The sequence below is a fragment of the Amblyomma mixtum genome, chromosome 5 (assembly GCF_055824585.1).
Source record: "Amblyomma mixtum isolate Tamu chromosome 5, ASM5582458v1, whole genome shotgun sequence".
NCBI classification, from domain to species: Eukaryota; Metazoa; Arthropoda; class Arachnida; order Ixodida; family Ixodidae; genus Amblyomma; species Amblyomma mixtum.
In genome coordinates this window covers 90683955-90700727 of record NC_143016.1, presented here as the reverse complement: position 1 = coordinate 90700727, position 16773 = coordinate 90683955, and the positions used below count along the sequence as shown (strand labels likewise).

At 50.2% G+C, this 16773-nt stretch overlaps 1 protein-coding gene across 1 annotated transcript in view; it reads left to right on the top strand.

Moving 5' to 3' along the window:
• LOC149342995 (uncharacterized) overlaps nt 1-16773 on the top strand; it is a 134606-nt gene that overhangs the window by 104176 nt on the left and 13657 nt on the right. Inside the window, exon 2 of the mRNA XM_089545540.1 lies at nt 15490-15724. Coding sequence (XP_089401666.1) covers nt 15490-15724 — 235 coding nt within the window. The remainder of the gene's footprint in view (nt 1-15489; nt 15725-16773) is intronic.

Here is a 16773-nt window from a genome sequence, read left to right as displayed (position 1 = left end):
TCATTTCAAAGAAAAGCAACTTTCGAGCACGAAAAGTGCTTTGCGGGCTGCACGGGCCCTCACGCGGTGTAGCAGCGATCCTGTCTTATCAGCCGTTGTACTTTTGTCCATGTTATTGTGCAAGATGGCAGACTTTCAGGGACACTGCGATCATTGGAATGGAGTATTTAGCGTGGAAAGGAGCGACTGTCACTCCGCGCATGCGCAGACAGGTTTCTAAGCGCGCACAGAGAAGCGGAGACACGCCGATGAGTAATCCCCGTAATTTGGAAATGCGCGCGATTGCAAGCGTTGTGAAAAAAACTCTCGTTCTTTATTTCTTTTCTGCGCCCTTCATGCGCGAGCGCGTATCGATCTTGTTTGTTGCCAATGTTGCAGGGATAGCAAAAAATAAAAAAAGCAGGAAAGGAGAAGTCGGCGCTTCTTTTCTAAAAAAAGAAAAAAAAAAGTGCAGTATAGGCATCCGGTGCCTGATTTTATTTTTCGTGCCCTTTCGTTTGAACACTGTTTATCTCTCCTTTTTTTTGCTTTTCTAAATGCTTACTTCGAAATTGTTTGATCGCTTCCCGTCACGTACGTGGGCTGAACGTTTGTGCAAGCCGGCGCCGACGCTGGAACGCGTTCCCCGTTTTGCTTTTTTTCGGCGAAGGTCAGGCATGGTGCGTGGGGTTACGCTTTGCTCAGCAAATTTAACGGGCGAATGGCTTTACCTTTGCGCATGCGTGTCGCTGCCTGTTTTTGTTTTCGCGGAGCAGTCGGGCTGACATCCAGTGCGCTCGGTCGCACGGACAACTGTTGTGTACAGTGACTTTCGCGCGGTGACGCTGCATGGCATAAGTCGACAACAACAGACGCTGTGCTTACATACAGCGTACACAGCTACTCCAAAACTGGGCGCGTGTTCTTTTGTGGCAGCCGTTGTCTGCACATTCACCATTTCTGTGCGGTGGTCGAAGTCACTCCTGGGCCCCCTCCACTACGTCCCTGTGTGTTTCGAGCAATAAACCTGTTCTGGAGGTCTTGCCCTAATGTGTGGTCGCGTCCTATGACACTCGTTGGTTTGGTTGGTTTATGGGGTTTAACGTCCCAAAGCGACTAAGGCTATGAGAGACGCCGTAGTGGAGGGCTCCGGAAATTTCGACCACCTGGGGTTCTTTAACGTGCACTGACATCGCACAGTACACGGGCCTCTAGAATTTCTCCTCCAACGAAATTCCAGCCGCCGCGGCCGGGATCGAACCCGCGTCTTTCGGGTCAGCAGCCGAGCACCATAACCGCTGAGCCACCGCGGCGGCCTATGACACTCGTGGTTACGCTGAAGGCTCAGTGACCTCTGCCAAAAGACGCTGCTTTGCGCTTCTTGCTTGCCTCTTTTGGTCTTTCTTTTGGTCACAGTACCTCCCCCTGTATCTTGCATCGTTACCTCTCTACGAGTTTAAGCGGACTGCAGCATTCCCGCTTTGCTTCGATCCGCAATCTGCAGTTGCACAGAAATTAGTTGAATTAATTGAATCACGTTACAGGACTACATTGCTCTATTGCGTAAGTGAAGCGCTGTAAGGCTGTAGTGACGGGCTCTGGATTAATTTCCGCCGCCTTAGTTTTGTTGACCCTTTTATACATTACGTAGCAGTCTGCACTGCGGGCGTGAACCTTTTTCTGAGGCTGTTCTGCAGCTAGCTGCGAGTTTACCGCGAGGATTTTCACTAAAATATCCGGTGTCAACATTGTCGGCGTCGGCTCTGTGAGCGAAACATCCCGAGCATGACTCTGGCAGCCCAGAGAGCAACCCAGGAGGCAGGTGGGCCACCTATAGGTCCCGTGACCTTGAGGCGTCATCACAACCTGCCCACCAGAGAGCGAACAAAACTCCCCACCGTCTTAGAACGCGCAGCTACAAAAAGAAATTTAACGAAGAAGATGACACATGTGCAGTGTGTGGTAGATCTGTGGAAACAATTGAACACCTCATAATCAAATGTGATGGTATCCATCCGGATGTCGATGCAGGCACAGTCACTCTTTCTGAGGCCCTAGGGTTTAAAGATAACAATGGTCATGTAAATAAATCTGCAGTGGAAGTCAGCAAAAAGCGATTGGAGGATTGGTGGCTGAAAAGCAGAGATGTGGCATAAGGTTAGAATAGTAGGAAACCGTAGGCAAAGGTGATGGAGAATCTTAATGAGAATTGCCAACACAGTAAACAAAAATAAATAAAGAAAAGCTGAGCATGGTGGCAATTGCCACCACCCCGTTTCAAAGGGGGCGCTCCTATCCATCCATCCATCCATCCATCGTGGCAGGTGACAGTTATATCAATGATCGGTCGCTCGGGAAGAACAACCTGGGCCGCACAAGGCTCACCTCACCGGTGGCAGTACCTGCCATCGCAGGGCAGTGGTGCATCGCGTAACAGCTGCAACACTGCGCCAGTAGTGGTATGAGGACTAACGCTATCGCGTCATACCCTTAAGGCCGAGCTTAAGTGTCCCCTCCAATCTTTTTTTTTTCTTTTTGTTTCAGATCGACTTCCCACTCTTCGTATACGGTTCTTTTTCATGCTTGCTAGCGAACGCAGGAATCACACTTCTCAAAGCGATGAGCTCGGCAGCACGTTCTTAAATAGTTACCGTGGTAGCGATTGTGGGGTTCCATGTTTTCTTTACAAGCGATTGAATCTGGGGACATGAGAAACCGGGATTGCAATCCCGGATTTCGATTTCGCCAGATTCAAACACTGTGACGCTTTGTGCAAGATTTGTAGATGGCTGTAGGTAATTAGCCGTTGGTGCTTAATGTTTCAAGCCTATTTGTCTTTATTAAGGTCTGCCTGGGGACTGTGGGCAGGATTTTTTGTTAAATAAAGTTGCGAGCGTCCTCTGAAGCAGTTCACTTAACCGAAAATTTCACCCCGCCTGCGTGTTTGCGCTTCGTCTCCGTGAAAACATGGCCTTCACGTTTGAAAACCGTCCCGTCAAACTTGAACGCAGTAGCAGAATGGTCTACAGTCATTGGACCGCGCTGCCAGGTGCGGCAGACCATTATCATCGGGATTGAAATGTGGCGTGATTTGCCGTTGTAACCGCTTGATTTTAAGCGCTGCGACGCGTTTTTTTTTGTCAGTTTTCCCGGGGAGCTATTGTACGTACAATCGCCGGCGGAATTATATTCATTAAAGCGCTGTCGTTTTTCTTGGCGAATGTCTCCAAACAGACAACGCACACTCTTGCTTCCTGTCCCGCAGGGCTGAGCCCAAGCGTGCTCTCAAACGACAGCAATTCCTGGCTGGCGCTCGAAAGAATGCTCGCCAGAGAAAGAAAAACCGCACTCGGCTCGTATATGTGTGCGATCGATTGCTCTGTCGCCTATAGTGTCCGCGTGGCGCGACTTGTGCCAGCATTGGCCATTTACTTGGCTTCTGCTTTTTTCTTTGCCGTTTCGCTACGGGCGTGCTATTCCATCTGTCGAACAGCAGAGAAATATTGCCAGGAAAGGCGCGATTTTCTGTACTCTCTTTCTCTTCTTTTATTTCTCCTATCTGTCGTGACCCGAGGTAGCGTCCCATGTTCCTGACCTCCGCTTTAGGGAAAGTTGTCGCTTTTCCCCAAACTCTCCCGCATTGTGTGTTCTTTGTTTCTGACTCCCGGGACTCCGTGCTTGCGTTACTCCGGGCCTGAATAATATATGGCGCAGGTCATATCACTGGCCGTTTCGGCGGTGGCGTTGTGTTCGCCGCTTATGCGACCCGTGGATCACTGCTTGCGATTCCCGGTGGGTGTTTTCCACCACACGCAGGCTTCTGCGCGGTCGTTTTCCCTATCGTAATCACGGTCATCCCTAAAAGTAATAGCAGTGGCAGCGGTCGCTTCAAGGTTTCGCTTCAGCCGTATGGTTCTCGGTCTAAGCAAAGAAAACAGCTGTGGGGATCAAACAAGACAGCAGATGATGCTTTCTCGGCATGTCGTTGCGTCTACCGGCCGATTCGGTATGCCCGCCTCCAAGCCACCTCGGCCTTTCTTCTCCTGGTATACCCTACGTTGGACGTTTGACCAGTCTCCGTTCTCCCCCCTCCCCCTAGGCACACACCAGTCCAAGCCGCCCTTTGTTCATCGCGGTTTGGAAAACAGTGCCTACGCTTTTTTGTGCGTGTACTGTGCCAGCCGTTGACTTCAGGCTTCATGTACGGGCTCACATCTCGTCATCGCGCGTGGTGACAAGACTTTTGTACTCCGAATAAACCGTCGCGACACCGTCGTCTTCTTCGACGACCTCAAGCCTGCTTACATCGACGACAACGTTCTTCCTTCCTCAGCTGTCCGCTCAGCACCCTTTTCGGCCCTTCCCAATATGCCCTCCGTCTGTGTGCCCTTATCTCTCCGGAAGGATGTCCCCTGGGACGACTCCGTCTCCAGAGTAGAGGGCCCTGTAGTGGCACGTAAGCGCCGCGCACAGTGAAGTGTGGAAATCTACGAGGGCGCACGAAGTGGCTGGAATAAATCAGTTTGCGTGCAACATTTTGTGGAAGCCACATTTTCGTCTACCCAGCTTTTTAAGTCCAGGTTTTCTTAGACGTTACACCAACTACCTCCATCTGTCAGCTGCCAGTAGAGAACACCGACACGCAGATGTAGTAGCGTGACACGGAAGGCAGCGTGTTTCAACCGGCATAATCAGAAGCTCGATACGCCCCGAACAATGTGCGCTGGAAGTGGTCGCGAGCGATTGCAGTCTCAGTGAAACGAATGCTGCACGCGTGCGACGCACCACAGGGTCAAGCGCATGTAACGCCGAATCGAGCGCGCCTATAGTCGTTGCTGCCTGGCACGCAGCTTTTCTTTGCTTCTGGTGGCGACCTTGGACCGTCCCCAGTGGTCCGCGAATGGTACGCAGGATGGGCTCCCGTGTTGTGGGGCGACCGATGGACCGTGGTAAACGTCGGCGCGGCCGCATCGCTCCGCGGTTCCGCTCGGCCGACGCGGGGGCCACGCGTCAACGGCGACCGCCGCGAGAACGACCGCAGAGTAGCCCTGGTGGATCGAAATGAGCAGAAAATGACAGGAGCTGAACCGAGCCCGGTGCTGGAGAGCGCGCGCGCCGGTCTCTGCGGTGGAGGTGGTGGCGGTAAGGGGAGTGGGAGCGTAATTCGAACACCGCGACGTGACCGATTTACGCTGTGCGGGGATAATGGGGTGACGGACACGCTCTCCCGGCTCCCTCCCCGCTAAGCAGCACCGTGTTGTGTGGTGTAGAGCGCCGTGGTAAAACACACGCTTTGGGGTCGCGTTAGCGGTGGGCCGGGGCGAATGGATTTAGGCAGTACGTGGACTGCGAGTTGAGAATCAAATCAGCGTTCCCACCCCGCAAAGGTCAGGCGTGCCTGGAGTTTAATGGCTCTTGTAGTGGCGACAACTCGTTTGAGGGGTTGGGGGGAGGGGGGAGGGGGGGCGCCTTGTTTCTCAAAAGGCTGGTGAAGTTCATTATAAAGTCTGTCCGCGCCCGTCCTGTCTGTACACTGCTCGTACTCTTAATGCCCTTGACGCCGATTTACATTTGCGTAGCCAGTCTTTTAGCATGTGTACGATCCGTTTTCTTGGTATTTTTTCGATGAATTCTTCCACTTATCCTTTCCCGTAACGCCTACCTGTGATGAAAACTTGCTAAGGGAAGATACTAACGTTCTGATCCGAATAAAAGGAGGCGAAGTCACTTTTTTGTCCCTTCGAAACTGTATGTACCTGCGCACTCGTACTATCTAGGGTCCAAATTCAATGGCGTATGGTGCGTTAAAATAGTTATCCTGTGCTCCTGCAGCGCAGTGCATTATAATCTACCGTTGGACTGTAACGCATAAAATATGCGGGGTGCATTAGTGGATAATGTACGTCGTCGCTAGGGTACTGCAAGCGGCCTCGCTTTATTTTGATATTTTCAAATGGCGAACAATGTATCAAATGGAGGAGCGGTGACTTTGTTGACGACGGGCGAGAAACTGGGTCGCCCTTTTTATATTTCGCAAATTGATTTCGAATCGATTTCCCTGATCGTTCGATCGGGAGTTGGGCTAGACGGTAATTCTGGTTATTCCGCTTAGAGGGAGCATGCCGTGCAGTACGAGGCGCCCCTATATTGCGGTGAAAGAAAACTGCAGGGGGAAAGAAGAAGCGGATGCTAGGTTTAAGCAACGTGCGTCATTGATTCCGAGTGACGTTCAGGTTACTAGGCAGCAGAAATATTGACTCGAAGAAAGCCCCGCTGCAGGCTTGCGCTGTGTGTAAGCGCAGCAATCTCTGGCCAAGCTGACTCGCCGTCTCTGAGCAGCACCGATGGTTTTTAGGTCGTTTTTCTTTTTTTTTTTTTGCGACAGAAGAGGCACCGTAAAGCGGAGATGATATCGGCACTGAATGTTTACACTTCACAAAGTACGCTGGAAGAGCGGCGATACGATTGTTCGAGAATTTACGTGACCGGAAAAGCATTCGTGCAGCACCACGCGTAAATAATGCCGGATCATTCCGTGCCAGTATTTCTTTCAGAAATGTCAGTTCAGGCCGCCGCGGTGGCTCAGCGGTTATGGTGCTCGGCTGCTGACTATGCTACACCGCTATTCACTTCAAAATGGTGGCGACCAGCACTCAACGTGGACGTTACGGGTCTGATTATTTGTACTGAGAGTGATATATGGATGGAATTTTCATGACCCGCAGCGATGGCTCAATGGTTACGGAGCTCGGCTGCTGACCCGAATGACGCGGGGTCTACCCCGGCCGCGGCGGCTAGAATTTCTTTGGAGGAGAAATTCTAGAGGCCCGTGTACTGTGCGATGTCAGTGCACGTTAAAGAACCGCAGGTGGTCGAAATTTCCGGAGCCCTCCACTACGGCGTCTCTCATAGCCTGAGTCGCTTTGGGACGTTAAACCCCATAAACCAAACCAAACCAGAAATGTCACGTTCTTTATTTTGTTTTCGTTTTTTTTTTCGGTGATGAAAAACGCTGGTCGGGAGCTCTTTGTTTAAATATTGTGTGTAATCCCTCTGCAATATTTTTTGAACAGGTGTGGCAGCTTGGCGCTTCAATGCGATGGCCATTTCGACAAGGAACCTGCTGGCTTCAGCCTTCTTTCATACAGCATTTAGATGCTGCCGGCGTCAATCTCCCGATCTTGAATCAATGATGTCTTCACCCGTGATTAGGCTCACCCAGTTTTTCTCTACTGGTTAAGCGTGCGCATTTATTCCCTACCTAAGATGTGTGAAGCCCATCGCTAGTCCTGAGTTAGCAACCCGTTGTATAAGGGCTGCATTTGTGGATGTCGTGAAGCCATTCACTGACATGTGAACTTCGATTAAATGCCCTAGGCTGAAAGATATTGTCTCACTCAGTTTTTAAACTCTTTTTAGGACCGAAGTATCTGGTCTCTGCCTGAGCCACCGAATGCTTTGTAGACGCCCCTTTCCTTGGCTCGATGAAACGGCCATCTCTCCTCCTTCGCGTTAACTGGAATGCGATGTCGCCGTTGACGTTTCGCTCACATACAAATGACCACTGAATCCTGTATGCGGGGACGCTGAAAGCTGTAATTTATTGCAACAGATGCTGACTAACTATTGGTCCCAGCCCATCAACATGCCTGTCATGATTTTTTTGAAGTCATCACTTGCCCGTGTGCTGTGCGATGTCAGTGCACGTTAAAGAACCCCAGGTGGTCGAAATTTCCGGAGCCCTTCACTATGGCGTCCCTCATAGCCTGAGTTGCTTCGGGATGTTAAACCCCAATAAACCAATAAACCAAACTTGCCCTAATAGACTTGATGTATGAGCATGGGTAAATGTTAGTTTATTGTCCTGTGCTTTTCTCGTAAACATATCTAATTTTCATGGCTGCTTCACATGTGATCACGCTGTTTCACCACCTGTGAAGCAAAAATTGCATCGCACAACCGCTGGAGTTGCACCAAAAGAGTTGCATCTCAAGAGTCGCACTTCAGGAGTTGCACTGTAGGAGTCAACAACGGAATCCTTGGAACTTGGCATGCGCCTAATACCTTAGCTGCAACTCTAAAGACCAGAGGACCTTGGTAATCGGGCGACAGAGGAGCGCGGAGACGGGCGGGTCATCACGGTAGCCTCCGTTCCCTCCATAAAAAGACACCATTAGGGCAGTCATTACGAGAGTCGTTAGGCCGCTAGAGTCACGAAGCGTCTTTGCCCAGTAGTGTACGTGTATCCTCGCCGTGTCTTGAGTTTAGATTCCCTAACCTTTTCACGAGCGCCATCAATATTTTTGGGGCCATTTAGCTTTTCCCGCGTTTACCGCACGTGCGTGATTCTTCGACCACCCCCGCCGCGTCTCTGCCACTCGTTTGCCTCATTGTCTCTCATCTTCACGAATAATAAAAAAGTAATCAATATCACCTCGAGGCGCAATCAGTATATCGCTGTGCTTCGTCGCTGCGGACATTACGGCGTTACTTTCGGTCGGAGGTCGGCACTTTAGTCATCATTGATTGGGCGCCGAGTTCCATACTGGCCCTTGTTCCATCAGCGGGCTCCTCGCATGACATGTTGCGGCGGGAACCGCTCCATCATAACTGAATGGCATACTAAGCACTCGTCCGGTAAATCCTGTGCGTAGTTCGTGGTGATCCCGCAGAGACACCGTGTGTATAGAGGGTTTCGCAGAATAGGGTCTCTGAACGCCTTTTCTGCCTTTTGTGCGGGATCAAAACAGGCATTCCGGCAGTGCTTATTTCGCCATGCAGCGAAACTCGGCTCAGTGCCGGGGTATAGTTTCGCAAACCGTGCCCAGATGGCACGAGTTAAAGGAGCACTGATGAAAATTCGTTTAGTTTAGATTAGTTTATTAGGGTTTAACCTCCCAAAGTGACTCCGGCTATGAGAGATGCTGTAGTGAAGGGCTCCGGAAATTTCGACCACCTGGGGTTCTTTAACGTGCACTCACATCGCACAGTACACGGGCCTCTAGAATTTCGCCTCCATCGAAATTCAGCCACCGCGCCCGGGACCTCGTCTTTCGGGTCAGCAGCCGAGCGTAAGCACTGAGCCACCGCGGCGGGTCATGGAAATTCCGTCCAATTATTACTCTCAGTACAAATAATAGAAATTGATTTTATGTCTATTTCTGAGCATGTTAACTATTTTACGGTAGCGAGAAGTCAATTTTAGGCTGAGAAAATTGTATTTAGAAATTGCCCCGCCATTCGAATCAGACCCGTAACGTCCACGTCGAGGGCTGGTCGCCGCCATTTTGAAGTGAATAGTGGTGTAGCATAGCCCCCGGTATCTGTGGTTAATTGGTGTCAGCGCACGCATTACACTTGCCGTTAGAACCCTACAATCAGTCGATATAGGCCAACTTAAATTTGTCCTCAGATTCCCTCTGAAATGAGGCAACTCTCGTTCCGACGCACAGCAAGACCTGTCATCATCGGACGGTTGAACATGACACATGTTAAACATGTAGGGGCCGCTTCTGTAAGCGCTCAGTTACTGCCGCTTTACTGAAAGCTTAAAGATGTTTCCAGCTACCGTGTGCCCACAGCTGGTGTCTTCATTTCCCACGTGTTCCAAGGTTTATTGCATTCTTGGGATCGTTAATTTCAGAAGGAGGAACTCAGGTAGTTATTTTCGTGGCAGGATGCGTGATTGGAGCGTGCAGTAAACATCTCACTTTCATGCACGCCGCGAAGACAGGACCAGCGCAACGAAATCGCCTTTCCAGAAAGTTCACTTTTACACAGTCGGCAGAGCGCTTCAGCAGTGCGTATAGAGGTCGGCGTAAAAAATGCACATACAAGAAATTAAGCCTTCCATATACGTTCCATGAAATTCTCCCTACCCGCCGCGGTGGCTCAGCGGTAAGGCGCTCGTCTACCGAGCCGGAGTACCCGGGTTCGAACCCGACCACGGCGGCCGCGTTTCGATGGAAGCGAAACGCATGAGGCGCCCGTGTGCTGCGCGATGTCAGTGCACGTTAAAGATCCCCAGGTGGTCGAAATTATTCCGGGGACCTCCACTACGGCACCTCTTTCTCTCTTTCACTCCTACCTCCCTCCCTTCCCTTACGGCGCGGTTCAGGTGTCCGCCGAGATATGTGAGACAGATACTGCGCCATTTCCTTTCCTCAAAAACCAATTTACCAATTTCTCTCTAGCTCTCCAGCGTATACGGCTACGCCTGACGCGAACGCCGAGCCTATTACTGTCAGTATTCTCGGGTGGCGTGATCTTTTCTGGGTTCGCTAACAAAGTAGTTGAAGAAAGTGGTTCTTTTAATACTACCCGAAAAGAAAAATAGGCGGCACAGAGGGGCGACAACGAGGATGCACGAAATTCCGAACTGTCGTCGCGGTGGTGTTTCAGAGATTCCGTGGCGAGATTCTTGCCATGGCGTCCCCAGAATAGGGAGACAGTGACGGAAAGTGGAGGAGAAAGTGGGAAGTGTAGGGGGCACGGAGCAGAATTCCCGGTGCGTTCCCGACGGATAACCGTGAGCCCGGTGCGAGCCTGTTGGGGTCGGCACGCGAGCGGCGGGTGTATGCGATGGCCGCATGGCCTGTCTACGCGCAACCGGGCCCGCCGTGTGCCGGCGGTGACGGGCCAGATCGATGGGCTGCTGTGCCCTTGTAGGGAAGCGGTTGGGGCTCATCTCGCGGTTCGCCCGTGACGGAGAGACGTGCGCGGGATACGAGCGAAGCAGAAAACGAATCTGCGGCGCTGATAAGGAGCCGCCCGCCAGAACTATACGGCATGGAGACAAAACGGGGGAAAAACGAATTAAGGAAGGACCCGGCGCTGTTGGCCAGCTGTTGTTTCCTCCGAAAGGACCGGTGCGGTAGGAAGGCTGCTTTATCTGCAGACAGGAAAAGTTTGATCGCAATGTCTGCCGGAGCTTTGCGTCATGCTCAGGGGTTCCGTGCGAGAACCAAGTTTGTGTTGTCAAAACAGCAAAATTAAGTAAAAATAAGACGGGACAAAGTGTCTTTGTGAAGTCAATCTTTTCACTCTTTTTTATGTTTTCTGGTGTTAGTCACTTCTTTTTCTGCGCCGCCGCGGTGGCTCAGTGGTTATGGTGCTCGGCTGCTGACCCGAATGGCGCGGCTTCGATCCCGGCCGCGGCGGCTGAATTTCTTTGGAGGAGAAATTCTAGAGGCCCGTGTACTGTGCGATGTCAGCGCACGTTAAAGAACCCCCGCTGGTCGAAATTTCCGGACTCCTTCACTACGGCGTCTCTCATAGCCTGAGTCGCTTTGGGACGTTAAACCGCTGAAGCCAAACCAAACCAAACTTATTTTTCTGTGTGCACCTTGATCTTGGCACGCTTGGCGTTTACATAGACAACGAAGTATGTGAAGCGAAATCAGCTTACCAAATTGAAATGGTTAAAATGGTTGAATAGATTGTTTTTTTTTAAAGGAAATGCGTTCTTAATTTCATTCGTTCAGTTCCCCACGCTTAGTTTTTTCTGTGTGCCTCATGATCGTGACACATAAATTTGAAGGGCAATGTCGCTAGGGAATTTGTGCTGCGCGTCGTCTGTCTGAATGTTTTTATCCTCAGCACATCATAGACTCGAAAGCAGCCTTGCATAGGCTGTCTTTACACCTGTTGCTGCAGGCACATGTTTTCTCCTGTCCTCGGCGGCTTTAATGCACTTTTTTTTTTTGCGGTTTACTAAGTTTTTTTTTTCTTAGCGTGACAGCATAAACATGGGGCCCGCCGCAGTATCACACCTATCGAAGTGCTGTCGGCCGTCAAATCTTCATCTCAAATTGAAGACTGTCACACATCGCGCCCCAATCGGGTTTCCCGTCGTTCCACGGCAGACCAGCAGTGAGTGAATTCGCGAGGTGAACTGTGGCGGCTTCATGCAGCACGATTGAAACAGAAAAACTCTAAGCACCGCTTTTTGTGCACCTGTCGGCGTGCATATCCGGTTCGGCGGTGTTTCGAAGTCGTTGACATTGCCGCCTACCGATATCGCGCAGTGGCATCCCCGGCGCGGAGTGTTCCCCCTTTATGTTCTCCACGCGAGCATTCGGGGCGCTCGCTGTCATGTTTTTTTCTTGAAGAAGCCTTAAGCTGCATGCAGTTCTTCTGGAACGAGTAGTACATACATGCATGACACCAGATAGGAATCATGGCGCGATCCGTAACAATGGAAACATTTCAACGGGAATCCAGAAGAAGTTTAATTCTGAGGCAGCCTTCTCCATACGTTCACGAAAGAAGTGCGCGCCGTAGTCTTTTTTTTTTTTCAGGCATGGACAGTTGCAAAAAGCTGAAGTTCCTTTTGGAGCGCTTAAAAGATAGAGATAGAGGGTTAAAGGAGAAAGCTTCAAGAACAAAACCTTAGATCGGCAACAACCTTGGTTTGCTTAGAAATAGATGGCGGATGCAGAAATGGTGTTATGTGACGGCCGTTGCACACATCTATATTAAATTTCTCGCACAAAACATAAATGAATAAAGCGCAGTGCTATAACCAGTTCTGTTTATGCACTGAGTGTTATGAAAGGTCGGTAAAAGTAGCAAAAAATAAATTTTAAAATATTATTTTTGCTACTCGGCACCTTAATGCGCTTCCAGAATACAGAGTTAAATAGTTTAAACTTAGCGTGGCGTCTGTACACCAGCTCATACTTTCGCTAGCAGGTGCTCTTTTTAGTTTATTACAAACGACGGCTTCTGCTGGAGCTGAGCCTTCATTAAAATCGTGCCGGCAGCCTATCCACGGCTTACTCGGCGCAGCTCTTAGCTGAGCTGGTCGGATTATTCAAGCCGAACAGAACTGACAGTCACAGGTGGCTGTAATACCATTTGCATGACTTTCGAAAACCACTTGTAAATGGAATATCTCCACTCAGTGTCAAATATCTGATGTCATTTAATATGTTTTAAACGCACTGACGGTTCAATAAGTGTTTATATCTGCTTTCGCTACGGATGCACATATGTCTAACAGTGAAGTTTCCTAGTTCTGTGAGTTTCAGCAACTTATTGTAAATATCGACGAGAGCAGTGATATTTATAAATAAACGCTCTCCTTTCGTCGGCATCTCTCTATGCTCCCATTCAATTTCTTCTTTGCTGTCGCTGAACAGTCGAAGCTTAAGAGAGGCAGACAGCTCTTCTGCGTCAACTTTTCAGGGCGCCTGAACGCAATTTTTCTGACAGCAGGAATTTAAATGAATTACGATCTTAACAGGGTTTATTCTTAGACTGCGCATGATTTAATAAATGGTAAGAGGTTCCGCGTAACGGTTAATGGCGCGTCTCGTAGTGAACGAATCGTCCACGTAGCTTGTTACGTATTCTTTTCTCTGTGCCTTACAAGCTTGGGGAGCTTTTTTTTTTAAATATCGCACTAGACTGCGGGACATTGTAACGCCACCCTCGCGTATATTTAGCTCGAATACGTGACAGAACGTAACAGTTGTCTACATCCAAAATACCTAAGTAATCACGATTGACTCCATGGGAAAAGAACAATGATGGCAGTCGCTGGTGATGCGCTACGCGGACCAACATTGCACGGATGTTCTACCGCGTCCTCTGAGGAAATGAAATGCGTTGTTGTCAGCTGTGGTAGTTTCCAGAGGGAGCGTTGCAACCGTGGTTGCCAGTGTGCAACATGCAAGTTCCGCCTCTCCACTTTTGCGCACTTTCATTCGTCCTGTTATTTGTTCCACCGGAACAAATAGCGCCTCATGCACTGAAAGCGATTTTTCCGGTCGAATGGGACCGACACGCCTTTTTCAGTCAAACGGGAACTTTTTGATTTGCCTTTCGGTTCCTTCGCTGCAAAGAAACTCGGTAGTTTCTGTACCCAATGTTTGTCGCATGCCAGGCCAGGTCGATCGGGGTTTTTGAGCGCGTCTGCTGCACGTGCAGACGATGAATGCGCTTTTGTTCAGTCGATGAATGTTGTTTCGTTCAGTTGATGAATGTGCTTCTGTGAAAGAGCGTTGGGCAGAGGAAATGTGTTGCTAGCCCTTTTTAACGTGTAGTGGAGAGCTATGCCGAAATCTTTTCGAAAAGCGCAGAGACCAGAAGGGTACAAAATTTAACTTTCGCGAGCCAATCCCAGTTGAGATTTACCTTTGATGCGAAGATAATTTTTTTGACAAAGGCATAGTGCGTGGAAAAGGTGTTTTGTATCAGTTTAGTGCTTGGAGAAGAAAAGAATGAATTGAAAAGCAGGCAATCCTCTTATCCCTGTGTGTAACGGCTCCGGACAAATGCGAGGCACCTCTCTGAACCGAAGCAAAAGGGGGCGGAATTAGACGCCCAGCGTTAGCCGGTTTATGTTCAGCGTGGCGAATGAGACTAAGGCACGATGTAAGTCAACAGCGGCAAGGAGTTCAAATAAAAGAAAGGTTTTAAATGGGCATACGGTGACCGGTGGCGCAGTGACAGTCCATTCACCACGACAAGGAAAGGTTCTCAAAAGCGATCGCCCGTCTCGAACAGCAGGCGGGTTGTGATTAGAGGTGCGGTGTCGTCGAGGAGCTCTTGGTTGGAAAGTTGTTAAGTACGGTCACCCTCAATGTCTAGCTTCACGCAAAATTCTTTTTTGGAACCTTGTTAAGTAAGGTCACCTTCAAGGTCAAGCTTCACACAAGTTTTTTGGTTGTAACCGTGTTGAGTACTGCTTTCGCATTAAAACAAATGTTTAGTACTAGCCGAAGTCGGGCTTGTACTTGGAACGCTGGAAAGCCTTCGACCAACGACAATTGTTGGAGGACATCCATTTTCGCGATGCTTGTCTTGGAAAGTCAATAAGGAAACCAGGAGCCGTGAAGCTACTCTTCTTTGGCTGCTCAAGCACAACAGTTTTCCGCAGAATCAACACGTTATCGAAACAAGCGCGCTTAACGTGCTATCAGCAACGAATCAAACGCGAACAAGAAATCTCAGGGAGCAACAAAATATAGCAGCACATTAGCTCCTGCAGAGCAAATACAAGCGAGGTTGTTTAGCACTTCTGAAGGAGAGTCCTTGCGCTTTCGAAGTGAAATGGCCATCTGCAAGTATTGAACTTCCCCTGGCTTAGGAGCTTCTTAATTTGCTGTTCGTGGCTCTGTTGTCTTGTTCTCGTTTCATTTCTTGCTGATAGTACTTTTGTTTGGTCAGGTATACTTTCATCGATGAGGGCTACGTTTGCATACATAACGCGTTCTTTTCCTTCCTTTTGCCTTTGCCGCCGCGGTGGCTCTGTGGTTATGGTGCTCGACTGCTGACCCGAAAGACGCGGGTTCGATCCCGGCCGCGGCGGCTAGAATTTCTTTGGAGGAGAAATTCTAGAGGCCCGTGTACTGTGCTATGTCAGCGCACGTTAAAGAACCCCGGGTGGTCGAAATTTCCGGAGCCCTCCACTACGGCGTCTCTCATAGCCTGAGTCGCTTTGGGACGTTAAACCCCATAAACCAAACCAAACCAAACCTTTTACCTTTCACCTTTCTCTCGCAGTGAACATGAGTTCCCCGAACCTGGCGGTGAACGCGCTCATCCTGGTGTTCCGTTCGGCGGCTGGCGGCACCGCCGAGCCGCAGGGCTACTTCGTCAAGTGGTCCGACTCCCTGCGGGCGCTCCAGTGCGAGGGCGGCCCACCGAACGCGCTCACCAACCGAGACCTGTCCGGGAAGCAGGACCTCTGGTTCACCTGGATGCCGCCCGACGAGGAGGACATCAACGTCGCCTTCAAGTATGCCTCCTTGCCCCTCTATGTAGAGCCTTGTATTGGTTGCGTTCAAAAACCGAACTTACGGACTGGTATTAAGAGTGGCGGTACGATCGCAAATTCATCTCATGCACTTGGAGCATTTCGAGAGCAGCCGTTGATCGTGACTGCGCGCTGAATAGAACAAGGGAGTCACTGCGGCTTACTCTCCATATTACTAAATGTCTGATTTCGACAAGTTGCAAGCATAGATGTATATACTTAATGCACTTCGAAGTTTCTTCAAAGCGTGAGTGCGTATGAGGGGGGATGAGGGGAGTGCGTATGAGGGGAGACAAATAATTCTCTTTTTCGGTTTACCCATCCGACCGGGCTTGGGAAGGGAACAGGGGACATGAGTGTTTCATTGTATGCGCTCGTTTCCGTACCCGGTCATATTTCCCTGTTGCGCTGGTGGAACGCGCCCCCACGGCGGACTTCGGCATTGTAAACATGAAAAGGTATGGGATTGGGCCAGCTTTCACTTCTTCAGCGTCCGCTTCAGCAGTAGATCTTCGCGCTTTAAAAATCACCTCCAGATCCGAACGTTAGAAGTTTCATACCGCACTTCGGAGTAGGCGTATCTCGTTATGCAGGGCAGGATGATGGTGGTGGTGGTGGTGGTGGTGAAAAACTTTAATATTCAGAGAGTTTGAGGGTCAGAAAACCCCGCTGCATGGTCGGTGTCCTTAGTCCGGGACACCGCACGACGAGGCCCCGTCTCGCACCCGCTTTACTAGAGCCCTTTGGGACTCCAGTGTGGAGCAGTTGAGGAGGGCAGTCTCCCATGCCTCTCGGGTGGGGGTGGGGGAAGGGGGAAGGTGAGGATTCTGAGTACATGCCCACACCATGTGAAAGATATCGCAGATCTCTCCACAGTGCGGGCAGCGCCCATCTGTGTTCGGACCGAAGTGTTTTGCTATGGCAGGAGAGAGAAGAGTTCCTGTCTGCAGGCGCCGCAGAGTTCGCTCCTCCGCCTTACTCAGCCCCTTGGCAGGTGCCGGGTAGAGGCGGTGGCTGTCGCAATAATGAAT